General features: G+C 36.2%; 1 protein-coding gene across 1 annotated transcript in view; it reads left to right on the top strand.

Annotated features, from left to right (window-relative positions):
* Positions 1 to 14,452, top strand: part of UBR1 (ubiquitin protein ligase E3 component n-recognin 1) — a 154,263-nt gene that overhangs the window by 118,563 nt on the left and 21,248 nt on the right. The window contains exons 36-41 of the mRNA XM_004609603.2: positions 267 to 322; positions 2,664 to 2,760; positions 6,377 to 6,444; positions 7,453 to 7,603; positions 8,194 to 8,281; positions 10,071 to 10,204. Coding sequence (XP_004609660.1) covers positions 267 to 322; positions 2,664 to 2,760; positions 6,377 to 6,444; positions 7,453 to 7,603; positions 8,194 to 8,281; positions 10,071 to 10,204 — 594 coding nt within the window. The remainder of the gene's footprint in view (positions 1 to 266; positions 323 to 2,663; positions 2,761 to 6,376; positions 6,445 to 7,452; positions 7,604 to 8,193; positions 8,282 to 10,070; positions 10,205 to 14,452) is intronic.

Here is a 14,452-nt window from a genome sequence, read left to right as displayed (position 1 = left end):
TATTCTTTATTGATTGCTGTAGGGCTTTATTACTTATAGTAGTAATATTGTAAATGATCTGCATTTGCTTTTATAATATTTTCTTTAAAACTTAGAAATTTTAGAGTAGAATTTATCTCAAAATATTAAAGAAGAAAAGTGAAAAATAACCTGGTCAGAAATATTGGTAAAAAGTTATTTTGTAGAAACCAAGTTGTAGCCGTTTTTAGAATTTATACAGTTGCAGCAATATTTAGAATTTATTTTTGTTTTTCTTATTCTTTGAGAAAACCTCTTGGGAGACGAAGGGAAACCTCTATTTGGAGCACTTCAAAATAGACAGGTATGTATATTATAGCAGGATACAGATTACTCATAACATGCTTTTTTTAGTGAGTACACAGTTAATTTTCCATTTTAGAAATTCTTATTCACTACCTTTTTTTAAAAAAGTTATCACAATTTGGTAGGGGTGCATGAGGAAGGGAGCTGTTTTGTCTTTCTCCAGGATACTGAATGGCTGACATTGCACATTTTACAGAATTACTTATCTTAGTAGTTTAGTGTGATTCACAGAAATTCACTTGGTTACCTTTTCTCTCCTTCTCTATTTATTGCCAAATCAGAAACCTTGTTGTCTCAAAATTTTTCTTTTACTTTGTCATCAGTTAGTATTAAATGTAATGCTAATTGGCTCATCATATTGATTCCAAAAATAACCTAAACCATTGTCCTTTAATGAACAAATCCAGACACTACAAAACCATATTCCTGCCTCAGATCTAAGTTTCACAATGTAGATTATCCTGAAACATAGAACTCAAGAAATGTGCTTAATAGCTGTGTGTTTGTGTTATTGTGTGTGTATATGTGTGTGTGTGTGTGTGTGTGTGTGTGTGTGTGTGTGTGTGTGTGTGTGTGTGTTTTGCGAGGGCAGGGGGAAGGGGGTTTGGGGAAGAGAGGAGTTAGGGCCATAGGTCACAGACCGAGAATTCCCTAGACTACCCCACTCCTAGTTATTTCCCACAATGGGAGGACAGTGTTACAGTGCTACCCCACTCCTAGTTATTTCTTGTATTTTCCTGGCGGTAGCACAGGGGACATTATACTTGCACAAGTTTTCGCCCACAGTGTGCTTCCCTGTCATCCCCATTCTGTCATTTGGGAAGTGGGAGAAGTTCCCTGAATTCAGTGAGTTTTCTGCCATCATTTTAGAATTTCTATTATTACATTTGTTTACACAAACTTCAATAGAATAAATTAAAATTAAATCAGGCATACAAAATTGATTCTAATAGTACCACAGATAATGCCCTTGCATGTGGCTGATTCTGGCTTTCTGGCTCCACAAATGGTCCCCTGAGCACCACCAGAAGTGATCCCTGAGCACTGCCAGATATGACCCAGAAAAACTGATTCTGAAGAAAATGGGACCTAAATGAGAATTGAGATGATTATAATTTATATACACAAATAGGTATATATGAATAAAGATGGCAGATGAGTATATGTATGCATATATATATATTGTTAAATAAGTGCTAGAATATATGTAAAGAGTATAAAATTTAAATATAGTAACCCTATAGAATGATAAAAGTAACTACTATATTAATTTTTGTAACCCAACTGTATGAAATAATTTATACTAGATTATTTTGTTCACTATGTTAGTCATTGAGTACAGAATTATTTATGAATGGTGACAGTTTAAATGCTATTATAAAATATTGCAATGAATATATTTTATGGAACTTGCTGATTTTTTTAGGTTTTTTTTTCCATGTCAGATTGAAGAAGATTATTCTGAAATTGCTAAGTTTGCACCTTAAGTAGAATTGATTTTGTTGAGGGCTTTTTTGCATATAATCAAGTGAGCATACAATTGTTCTAGTTCAGGGAAGAATTATGTAGACAAATTCTTAATGTTGCTATATGACTCATTTGTCTTTTTTGGAGTGGCCACACCTGGTGATACACTGGGGTTGCTACTGGTTCTTTACTCAGGAATTACTCCTGACAGTACTTGAGGGACCATAAGGGGTGCTGGGGACCAACCCAGGTCGGCTGAATGCAAGGCAAATGACCTACCTGCAGTATTATCGCTCCGGCCCCAGATTCATTTAGTCTTGATTTACATAGAGATGGGTTTGACATGTAAGTTTAAAAACAATAGGATGTAATTTTCCTTCCTCGTATTTTCTGTGACTTTTAAACTTCTGTATTTTTATATTGTTATCAAAAATTAGTTTTAAAGTATTAAAACAGTTAAATTATTTTTTAAAAAAAGAAATGATTACAGAAATACCTCCTAGGTATGGAAAAATATTTTTAAAATTATGTGAGACCATAAAACTTTTTTTGTTGTTGTTTTTTGGGTCACCCCCAGTGATGCACAGAGGTTAATCTTGGCTCATGCACTCAGGAATTATTCCTGGTGGTGCTCAAGAGACCATATAGGATGCTGGGAATCAAACCTGGGTCCGCTGCGTGCAAGGCAAACGCCCTACCCGTTATGCTATTGCTCCAGTCCTGAGACCATAAAACTTTTAGGAGTATGAGTACTGAATTTATTTGTAGGAATATGAAGTATAAATATAATTCTTTAAAAATTGTAAGATTTTCATAATGGAAGACTTAATTCTGTTGTTTTCCCTTATCTTTCTACTCCCTCTCTAATTTAGCACAATGGTTTAAAAGCATTGATGCAGTTTGCCATTGCACAGAGGATTACCTGTTCTCAGGTCCTGATACAAAAACATCTGATTCGTCTCCTGTCAGGTAGAGTCTTCTTTATTATGTTGTGCTGGGAAAATAGCTCCTCTTTGTATGTGGGAGCCCAGGAGTTAGTCTCTAGCACTATGTGTTTTGTGTGGTTCCCTCCACAATACACTGAGAGTAGCCCTCAGACACAGCCAGGTGCATTGTGACCCCCCCAATTTTTTTAAATATTACTATATTAATATTTATGTTTCTATCATTGCATTTCTAATGATACATTTCAGTGGGACAGAGCACACAGCAATAATTTCGAACATCTACGTGGCACATTAATAAAAACCATATTTCTGCCCCTGGAATACCTGTAATCTCATATAATTTTTAAAAAAATTATTTCCATTGAGGTAACATTGGTTTACAAGAATGTAAATGTTTACAAGCTTTTGAGGCTCACTATTACCACACCAGGCCTACCATCAAAGTGCCAGTATTTCTCCAACACATACATTGGATTCTTTTCTCCCACTCCTCCCCTCCTTGGTAACTCTTCTACAGCCTGTGGATTTGTTTTTATTAGATATTGTTTCTTTCCTTGTTTTGTTTCTTTAAATACCACATATGAATGAGATGATTTAATATTTGTCTATTTCTTGACGTACTTTGCCTATTATGACTCATTCCAGTGTTCATCATGTTCTTAGCAAAAGGCAAGATTTTATCTTTTTCTCTACAGCTGAGTACGGTTATTTTTAACAATGACCTGCATCAAAAAGGCCAGGAGCATTAAATGCTTGTGTATGATTTCCCTGTTATAAAAATTTTCTGAGATTTTTAGCATAATGGGAAAATTTACTGACAGGTGAAAGTATGTATGACAAAATTGGCTTTTGATTTCAGAGAAATTTTAAAATGAATATACCAGAAGTAAAAAAAAATTAGTTTCACAATTCTAAGAAAAATTTGATGACAGGAAAGTATTCCACTGGTTTAATGAAATTTTAGACAAAGCATTAAAAGTTACTAAATGTCTAGAGAGTTAAAGACTTGCAATATTGAGAAGAATATAAGATAATATAGTGTCATAGATATGTTAACTGGCATAGCAAAAATATTACTAAAATTTATGAGGAAAAAGTGAGAAAAACACAAGTGTGTTCAAGGACATAATGTTAGTTAATGGCAAAGCCCTATGATTGCTTTAATTTTAAAAAATTTTATAGAACCACTATTAATAGTATTTAATGATGATTATGCTAAACTTGGGTTAAATGCTTTAAATGCATATCTTAATGAGTCATATATATGTATATGAAGAATGTTGTATATAACAATCTTATTTAGACTTATGTTTCTTGCCTATGATAACCACAACCAACACTAGAACCCACTTCTGTCATATTCCAGAGCCCATGTTCTTAACTTTTATACCTTTTGTGTAGAATGCTTGTTTGGCACTTGGCCAACTCCAGTTTGATCCCCAGCACCGTATATAGTCCTCCAAACTCAGACAGACGCGATCCTGAGAACACAGCCAGGGGTAAGCCCTGACACTGCTGAGTGTGGCTTCGATCCCCAAAATAGAAGTATACTCTTCTTTTTTTTCCTTTTTGGGTAACACGCAGTGATGCTCAGGGGTTACTCTTGGCTCTGCACTCAGAAATTACTCCTGGTGGTGCTGGGGGGACCATGTAGAATGCCAAGGATCCAACCTTGGTCGGCTACATGCAAGACATACACATTACCTGCTGTACCATAGCTCCAACCTCTACTCTTTAAAATTTTGTATTAGGGCTAAGAAATTCACTTTACCCCAAAAGTCTATTTCCCCTCATTTGAAAATAAAAAACCTTTATTGAAATGTAATTCGTTCCTGTATGTGTATGTATACACACACACACACACACACATGTACACACACACACACACACACACACACACATGCGTGCTCACACACAAATTTCACTTCCTTGTCACTCTCCCCAACTTCTAACAAGAAAACCAATAGCTTTTGAGTTATTTGCATTTCCTTCTTATCATCAATTTATATGAACTATGGGAATTTATTTTTAGGATAGATTATTCATCTATACTGTTTTACATCTCTTCCTATTCCTCACCTCAAACTTGTTCATATATTCATATATATATGTACTGTTTCATATATACATATACATGTGTGTATATGTATATACACACACAATAATATACATGAGTTAATGTATAAGAGGGAGAAAGTAATAGGGTATATAATATCTGAGAAGCCAGGGGAGGCCCCTACAGCTCTCTCCCTCACCATCCTGGTTAGGTGGTCTCGGGCCGCTCGCCAAGCCAGGGCGGTCTGTGCCATGGGGCAATCAGAGGAGGAAATGAGGGCCAAGTCAGTTGATTGATCAGTTGCCGTTTATTTCATTCTCCCCACATATCTGTTCCAGTCTCTCTGAGCCCCCCAATCTAGTCTAACACTGCCCCTCATTCCCATCTCCTCCTGTCTCTCCCACTCATCTCTCTGCGCTCCATCTTACTCCCTGCTCTCTCTCCCTACAACTCCAACTCTCCCATCTCTCCATGTCTCATCTGTCCCTCTAGCACTCTGGGCCTCATCTGTCTCCCTAGCACTCTGGGCCCCCTAACACTCTGGGCCAGTTCTGTAGCAAAATCTACATAAGAAAGCCCTTCCTGACTGCCCATCAGACTTAAGGGCAGAAACACCACCTAGAGGGTGTTCCTCTTCTCCTTAGTCCAATAACTTAATTAACATCTTAATATTAGTTTTTTTGTATGGACACAGAGATACATTGAGGCTTGTAGGGCAGCTCTCCTGGGAACATCTTGCCACAGACTCAGACTACAGTGCTCAGGCCAGATTAATCATTCCTAACCCTAGCAGGGTCTGAATCTAGTTATTACTTTTTGGATCATGACAGAATTTGTTCATGACCATGCTCTTAACTTATAGTTGAGCATTATGGCACTTTGGCCAAGCCCATCTCGATGCCAGGGTAGCACATAGCTCACCACTTGCCCTGGGTCCATCCAGTTCCTCATTGGGAAACTGCTTTTGGGGTTGAGTCGAGAGAAAAGATTTCCAGGAGGTAAATATCATTCAGAGTCATTAACTCCCAAGTTACAAAAGCATAGCATTAACTGTCTTCTTGTGTCCATACGAAAAGGACATTGCTCTGAATTAACTATGCAAAGGACTTAAGGAGAAGAGAAAAACAATATTTACAAGTTAACAGAGCACAAAGAAAGAAGTTACAAATAAACACAGAGGAATGGGAGCACCATGATGGAAGCAACCCTATAAACCTAAGCTCCCTGCGGCAAGGCAGATAGGACAAACCACTGTTATCCTACAGTAGGGAACATTCTATAAAAGCTATTCTTGTTATTCACTTAGCAGGCTTTTAATGTAGTCTTTATTTTAGTTACCCTACTTTATTTACCTCTTTCTTCTAAATCTTATCTTTCAACCTTTAAATTATATCCAAGATTTCTTGGAAGCTTTTCTAAGATTAATTTATTTTTAATTATTTTCCCCACATTTTAAAGGTTTGGTGTATCAGCTTTTGTATTTTATTATCTTATTTTATTTTTGTTAAAGATATTTATATCTTATATTATGCTTACCTATATTACTATCTTGCTGAGCAAATGTCCTTTTTTTTTTTTGTAGTTGTTCTTCCTAACCTAAAATCAGAAGATACCCCTTGTCTTCTATCAATAGATCTATTTCATGTTTTGGTAAGTAAAATAAATTTTTTTCAAAGCATGCATTTACAGTTTTATGTTTTTTTAATTAATACTTTTAAGATTATAAATTATTGGTATTCTAATTATAAACATTAGTCTCTTTCCATTCTGTTTACAAATAATAAAAATTTGATTAGCACATCAAAATTACTTTAAAAATTAAAGCTATCTACTTTTTACTTTGTAATAGATTTTTATTTAATCACATAAAATTAAATGTTGGTGTCTGTGTAAGCAAAGTTTTATTTTTTTTAATAATGTGTTACGCTCATGAGTCAAAGAAATAGTAGAGCAGTATGGCACTTACCTTGCAAACAGCAAAGAAATAAAAAAAAACTAGAATATATAATTTGCTTGTTTGTTTTTCACCACAGTATAAAACAGAGAGGAGTATAATATTTAGGTATTACACTCCCCTCTCCTTTCTTCCCAATCTCTTCCTTTCTTTTCTTTCTTTCCTGCAGTTGTAGTTAAAGTAGGGCCTCTACTTGCAAGGCATGTGTTCTACAGCCTAATTTTATCTCTGGTCCCCTTCCCATTTATTAACTTGTTCATATTATAAAGAGTGAGTTTTGGTGCGAACTATCTTGAAATAATTATTTTGGTGCATGTCATAGATGTATCTAGGCTGTCCCCAAAACACCTATGGATCGATAGCAACCATTTTGTGAGTTTTTCGCAGAACTATTCCATCCCAGTGCTGATACCGTGTCTTCAAAAGAATTCACCTAAGAGAAAAGGAATAATGTTGGGGCATGAAATATATGACTGGCAGGGTCTGATTGCAGGACATATACCTGTCATCTGTTGATGAAAATTGTCCTCCATTTATGGCACAGTATATTAAAAAATATTGTTTGAGTAATTAGGAAAAATGTTGTGGTTATTTTTCAAAAAAATGTCAGACAGTCCTGTTGTAGAATTTAGTATCCTTTGTATTTAGTAGGGCATTAGTGTTGCTGCTTGCTTTTACCCTCACTGATAACTATTTTTTTATAGGTAGGTGCTGTGTTAGCATTCCCGTCCTTGTATTGGGATAACAATGCTGATCTGCAGCCTTCATCAATTAGTTCCTCTTATAATCACCTTTATCTTTTCCACTTGATCACCATGGCACACATGCTTCAGATACTTCTAACTATAGACACAGGTAAGTTCCCTTTACATGTTACTTCAAATTACAGATGCTCAAGATTTATTATCAGAATTACTCATCTGATTGATTACTATGATTACTCATCTTTTTAAGTCCTCTAGACTATTGTTGAATGATAATTCATTTGTGTTTTTGCATTGCTATTAAGCAGAAAGGCCAGTTTACCACACAGTTTTAATATTCAGCTATTTAGATTAAGAACAAGGGAAATAGCATTAGTTGAGTTGATATTGTCCTCCATTTATGGCACAGTATATCAAAAAAATATTGTCATTGGGAAAAAATGACATTGGTGTAATTTAGAAATTTTTTTTGGTTTTTTTGTTTGTTTTTAGATTTTTTGGGTTTTTTGTTTGTTTGTTTTGTTTTTGCGTCACACTCAGTAATGCACAGAGGTTACTCCTGGCTTTGCAATCAGGAATTATTCCTGGCAGTGCTCAGGGGACCATATGGGATGCTAGGAATTGAACCTGGGTCAGCCACATGCAAAGCAAACGCCCTACCTGCTGTACTATCACTCCAGCCTTGTAATTTGTAGATTGAATAGCAAATTCATAGACTTATCTTTCAGAATTTTTTTTCAGACCTCCCGCTTGCTCAGGTTCAAGAAGAGAGTGAAGAGGCTCATTCTGCATCTTCTTTCTTGTCAGAAGTTTCTCAATATACAAATGGGTGAGTAGCAGTACTCAGTACTGTTTATGTATTGTTTCAATAATTCCACATCTTTGTTTATTTGTTTAACAGTGTACCTTTGAATCATTTCAACTGCAGTTTTTAAAAAAATTAACAAAGGGCATTTGGAATAATAACTACCATTTATTTATTTGTTTCTGATACTGTCCCGCCCGCATGACAGAGCCTGGCAAGCTACCAGTGGCGAATTCGATATGCCAAAAACAGTAATAACAAGTCTCACAATGGAGATGTTACTGGTGCCTGCTTAAGCAAATTGATTAACAACAGGACAACTGCTACAGTGTAGTGCTAACTGAAACATTTGATGCATCTTATTTTTTCTTGTTTGTTTTTTGGGGCCACACCCAGTAGTGCTCAGGGCTTACTCCTGTCATGGCATTCGAGTATCACTCCTGGTGGGACTTGGGAGGCCATATTGGGTGCCAGGGATCAAACTCAGGTTGACTGTGTAAAAGGCAAGCACCTTATCTGCTGTATTGTCATCTCTAGACCCTTCATCTTCATTTTTGTTAACTGTTGCACGAACAAGCATAGGAAAAAGATGATAAAAATTTTAGGAAGTGCAGCATTTAGAATTTAAATAAATGTAGAAAAAAGAAAACACATTGTTCTTTTTAAACAGTCCATGACAGCTAATATCCTTGTTGCACTTAACTAACTATATGGATTTTTTGTTTGTTTGTTTATTTTTTAAAGCTTTTATGAGCAATGTGTGAAATATATTGGCAATACAAAAGTTCAGACCAAAGGTAGACTGGAGAGGATGGAGAGATAATGTAGCAAATAGGATGCTTGCCCTGCATGTTGCCAACCTGGCCTTGATCCATGGTACCCTATATAGTCCCCTGGAGATAGATAAGAGTGATCCCTGAATGCAGAGCCAGAAGAAGTCCTGAGTACTGCTGAATGTATCCCTAAAACAAAAACAAAAAAGGTGCATTATGAGTACTTGGCTAAACCTCACCGCTGCCAGTTTCCCCTCCTTGTTTTCATCTCCATCAGTTTTTTCAGATTAGGTACTGAATATATGTTTGTATATGTTTATATATGTATTTTTAAGTTAATAGATTATTTCTTAGATCTGTGTTATAATTTACAAAATAAAAAGTTGAGCAGCAGGTGTAAAAGTTCCTGTTTACTACCCCACACTGATTTTTCCTCCTAACTTCTTAGTATGGTACATTTAGTACAATAGATACATCAATGTTGAAATATTATTATTCACCAAGGTTTATAGTTTATGGTTCACTCTTTGTGTTGTACCATTATATATCATATGGGTTAGTTTTACTGTCATGTGAATCACTAGCCAGTTTTAATATAGAAATCATGACAGTATCAATTTCCCTTAGTAGCATAAGTTGAGTTATGGTGGATGTTTATGCTCCACATTTTATTATAATGATAAAGAAAAAGCAGATTTTAACAATTAGAGAGAGAGAGAGAGAAACAGAGACTGTGTGTGTTCAGATTAATGAGTAGTGCATATGGTACACCAAAGATTTGAACTCAAAACCATATACTTGCTTGTTGCAGACACTCTGAACCACTGTACCACTCCCCAAATCCATCAGTCTTTTAAGTTTTATGTTGAAGAGTGAACTTTAAAAAAAAAAACAAGCCAATTAAATGATTTTAAAGTTTAAAAGTTAAATGAATAAATTATTAAAATTCCTAGCTGTGTTCTTTTAAAGACAATGTATTTAAAATCTAGGGTCTAAATCTGATCAGTATTCTGTTCTATTCTGAAATTGCTGTCTCTTAGCTGCATTGAATGTGGTATTCCTGGCTGGTATTTGTGGGTCTCCTTGAAGAATGGCATCACTCCTTACCTTCGCTGTTCAGCATTGTTTTTCCATTATTTATTGGGGGTAACTCCACCTGAAGAACTGCTTACCAGTAAGTAGAAAAATAAAGTTCTCAGAGTACTAAATGAAAAACTTTCATTTTCGGTGTCAAGAATACAAAGCAAGAGTAGGGAAAACCACTTCTTCATTTCCTAACCTCTTTGATCATTGTGTGCCCTTCCACAACGTAGGCTAAAGGCCAGGCCAAAGCCTAGATTAGATCAATTTGCAAAGCCTACTCTTACAATGTAAAGTTTTTATCCTTAATCTATAAAAAAATGCCTGTTCACAGAATGTGACTAATAAAATGTATAAGATGTTATAAATATAGATTGCTTTTAGAGAACTGTCTAGCTAGATAGAATGAAAACCATATTGGATTCTCTGCTGTTCGAATTTTGGACACATGGACTATGTGTATAATGAAACTGTTAAAATACTTCAGGGAAAGTTCTGCTATAAGGAACCTGGTCAATTTAACAGAACCATTTTCTTTCTCCTTTATTTGCCTAGATCTAAATCAAAATAGAGGGCTGTTAGCAGACAGCCTGAATGCTTTCACAGAGACCCAAAAATGACCACCAAAAAATGACTTTTATTTTTGGATGGCATAGGGGTTAGTTCCACCCATCAGTGATTGTGCCCCCCTTTGTTCTAGGGTACCCCCCAATAGTGCTCAGGAACCTTAGGTGGTGCTGGGAATTGAATTAGGGTTAGTCACATGCAAGGCAAGCACCATACCTCCATAAACTAGAACTCTCTAGTTCTTTATCCATTTTTTGGACAGTGGGTTTGATACTAGGCCCACCTAAGCGTAGGGCATCAAACCTTGTCAAACATCTTACCTTGCCAAACTTCCTGGATTGGTTTAATTCTGACAATACAGTGGTTGTCAAGTGTTCCCAAATGTAGACACTGTATTAGAAATGCAGTTCTGCATAATGTTATTGTTACTATAGGATGTTCTTGACCTTGAGCTCTCATTTGCTGGCAAAGCCTGTTACATTTAATACCTCAGCCACTGTCAGGCATCAGCAACTATAAACCATGGAATGTAGCACTAGGCTGCACATCTTCAGGGCTACAGATGATATAGCAAGCTACAAATTCCCACCGGTGGTACTGAGCAACACAAACTCAGAGCCACAATTTTCGTACAGAACCCCAGTTGCCACTCAGATCTACACCAAACCAGACCCTCATTTCTAGCCCATATAGTGCACCAGACACAATGAAGATGAAGAGGAATTCACCCGCATTAATGGACAAAAACTGGGAAAAACCCTAAGCACAATTTTCTTTCTTTCTTTTTTGGCTTTTTGGGTCGCACCCGGCAATACACAAGGTTACTCTTGGCTCTGCACTCAGTAATTACTCCTGGCAGTGCTCAGGGGACCATATGGGATGCTGGGGATTGATTGAACTCTGGTCAGCCACGTGCAAGGCAAACGCCCTATCTGCTGTACTATCACTCCAGCCCCCTAAGCATAATTTTCTAACTTCTCTGATGAAGACTTCAAGGTGCAATGAATTGATGAACCCTGTGGGAGCTTCAACAAGGAAAGAGAAAGTGTAAGAAGGAGTTTGAGAAAAGTTCAGTCAAAAGTTAGTAAACTAAAAAATACTATAGAGAGGCTAGCAGTAGAATGATAGAAACTGAGGTAAGAGGCATTGTTCCCGAAGACTAGATGAAACCACAAACAAAGAACAGAAGAAGAAAAAAGAATTGAGAAAAATGAAAATATTAGATTTATGAGACCACTTCAAGAAGAATAATATCCCCATTATAGGGGTTCAAAATGAGAGGAAAGAGAGAAAGGGGAAGAATTAATGGTGGAAGAAACTGCAACAGAACCTGCCAGTCTGGGGATAGTGTTACAGACCGAAATCTAGGAAATTCAAGAAAGTTTAAAAATAAATAAACCAACCCAAATTGAAGAATACCAAGACACATTGTATTTGAAATGGCAAGACAGAAATAGAATTCTGAAAGAAGCAAGAGCAAAGCAAAAACATGCATGTTAGGGAACCCCATAAGGTTTATAGTAGATGTATCAAATGAAACCTTATAAGCCAGAGGGAATATATGATACAACCAGTATGTTGAATGAAATAGGCACCCAAATAAGGATATTCAGCTGAATGAAATAGGCACCCAAATAAGAATATTCAGCTAGATTTTCATAAAAAATCAAATTATATAGAATTTTAATGCAACCAATTAAATTCATTTACATTAAACCAGCTCTAAACAGTACTAGATGATCTTCTATGAAAGATAATTTCTATTTGGAAATAACAAAATACTAAAAATGTGGGAAAGGGGGAGGAGAATGATAATAATGAGGCCTTACAATGAGGCTTATTTTAAAACTTAATAGGGAATATAAGCTCAAAACTCAAAAGGTAAACTTTATGGTAATTTAAATATATATATAATTAATTCACAAAAATAAGAAGAAATTAGGACATGTTCGCTGCCTCACAGGCAGATGTCAAAGTACAGGGTAAGAGGTTTTCTCTACTCTAAGGAAGCCCATGTTCATTCTCTCTCTTGCTCTCTCTCTCTTTCTGTCTCTTTCTCTCCCTCTCTCTCCATTTCTTTAAGTAAATTTCTTTCAATAAAACTATATTATTTCACTTCAAGAATAAAATACAGGGGAAGAAAATAGAAGAAGGTATTTTAGGGGTTGGAGCCATAGCACAGCGAGTAGGGCGTTTGCCTTCATGGCCAACCCGAGTTCTATTCCCAGCATCCCATATGGTCCCCTGAGCACCGCCAGGAGTAATTCCTGAGTGCAGAGCCAGGAGTCACCCCTGTGCATCACTGAGTGTGAGCAAAAAAGCAAAAGAAGCAAAAAAAAAAAAAAGGCACTTTAATCAAGGTAAACTTCACAAGCAACAGAGTTCATATAGAAGAATGTTAATAAATTCCTTTATTTTAGCAATTTTGCATAGTGTCCAAGGCCCGAACTCACCAATCAAAAGTTGAGTTTTCAATAATAGGGCTGGAGTGATAGTACAGAGGGGTAGAGTGCTTGCCTTGCACATACATGGTTGACCCAGGTTCAATTTCTGGTACTCCATGTGGTCCCTCAAGCACCACCACGAGTGATCCCTGAGCACAGCTCAGTGTGGCTCAATAATACCTTCACTCCCCAGCAAAAAGAGCTAGATGGATCAGAAAACAAAACTTAATCATCAGCTACTTATAAGAGACACATTTGAACACAAACTCATATTAAAAGGTTGGAAAATAATCATACAGGCAAATGATATTCTTTAAAGGTTAGGATAATATCCTATAAAGGTTAGGATAGAGGTTAGGGTTAAGTTTATCTAACCCTTCAAAGAGGGCGGACCTACTTCCTATTCTTCTGGAGCTCTTCCAGAATGCTGAAATATAGTAATTCTTTTAATTGTTTCTATTAAGTAAGTGTTACCTGATACTAAATGGAAAAAGAGACATGACTATAGAGGAAATCACAGTTCAGTATCCCATATGAACATAATTGCAGTGATCTTTAACAATATCTCAGCAAGCCAAATTCAACAGTACATTAAAAAGATCAAACACCATAATCAGGTGGGATTTATTCCAGAGTTGTAAGAATGATGACTAAGTATATACAGATCTATTATTGCTGTACACCACATCAACAAAAGAAAAGGTAAAAATCATATGAACACATCAATAGATACAAAGAAACTGACAAGATTCAGCACCATTTTGATTTAAAAAAAAGACCAATAAAATGGGAATATAAGAAGTTGCAGTATAGTAAAGAACCATTATGTGACAAACCCATAGCTATTATGCTCAACAGCAATAACTGAAATCTTTCCCTTTAAAATCAAAGCCAAAGATGTCTACTCTCACCACTACTCAGCATTATATTTTAAGTCCTAGTCACAGCAATTATGCAAGAAAAGGAAAGGGATTTAAGTTAGAAGAGAAAAGAATCAAACTATTTCTAGGGACTGGAAAGATAGAAAGAAAGGTACAGTACTTGCCTTGAATGTGGCTCACCTGGGTTGATTCCAAGCATCCCAGATGAGCTCCTCAGCCTTCCAGGAGTGATTCCTTAGCGCAGTGTCAGGAGTAAGCCCTGAGCACAACCAAGTGTGGCTATAGCACTAAAAAAATAAACAAATGATCTGCATCAAACTAAAAAGCTTCTGCAGTGTGAGAGAAACGGTTTTAAATCAAGATACTCAACTGAGGGGGAGAAAATCTTTGCACTCCATGCGTCTGTCAGAGGCCTAACATCCAAAATACATAAAGCGTTTTCAAAACTCA

Source organism: Sorex araneus, chromosome 3 (genome assembly GCF_027595985.1).
Source record: "Sorex araneus isolate mSorAra2 chromosome 3, mSorAra2.pri, whole genome shotgun sequence".
In the NCBI taxonomy this organism is placed as follows: domain Eukaryota; kingdom Metazoa; phylum Chordata; class Mammalia; order Eulipotyphla; family Soricidae; genus Sorex; species Sorex araneus.
Note: the sequence above shows the minus strand (reverse complement) of the source record. Positions and strands in the feature narration are given on the sequence as shown.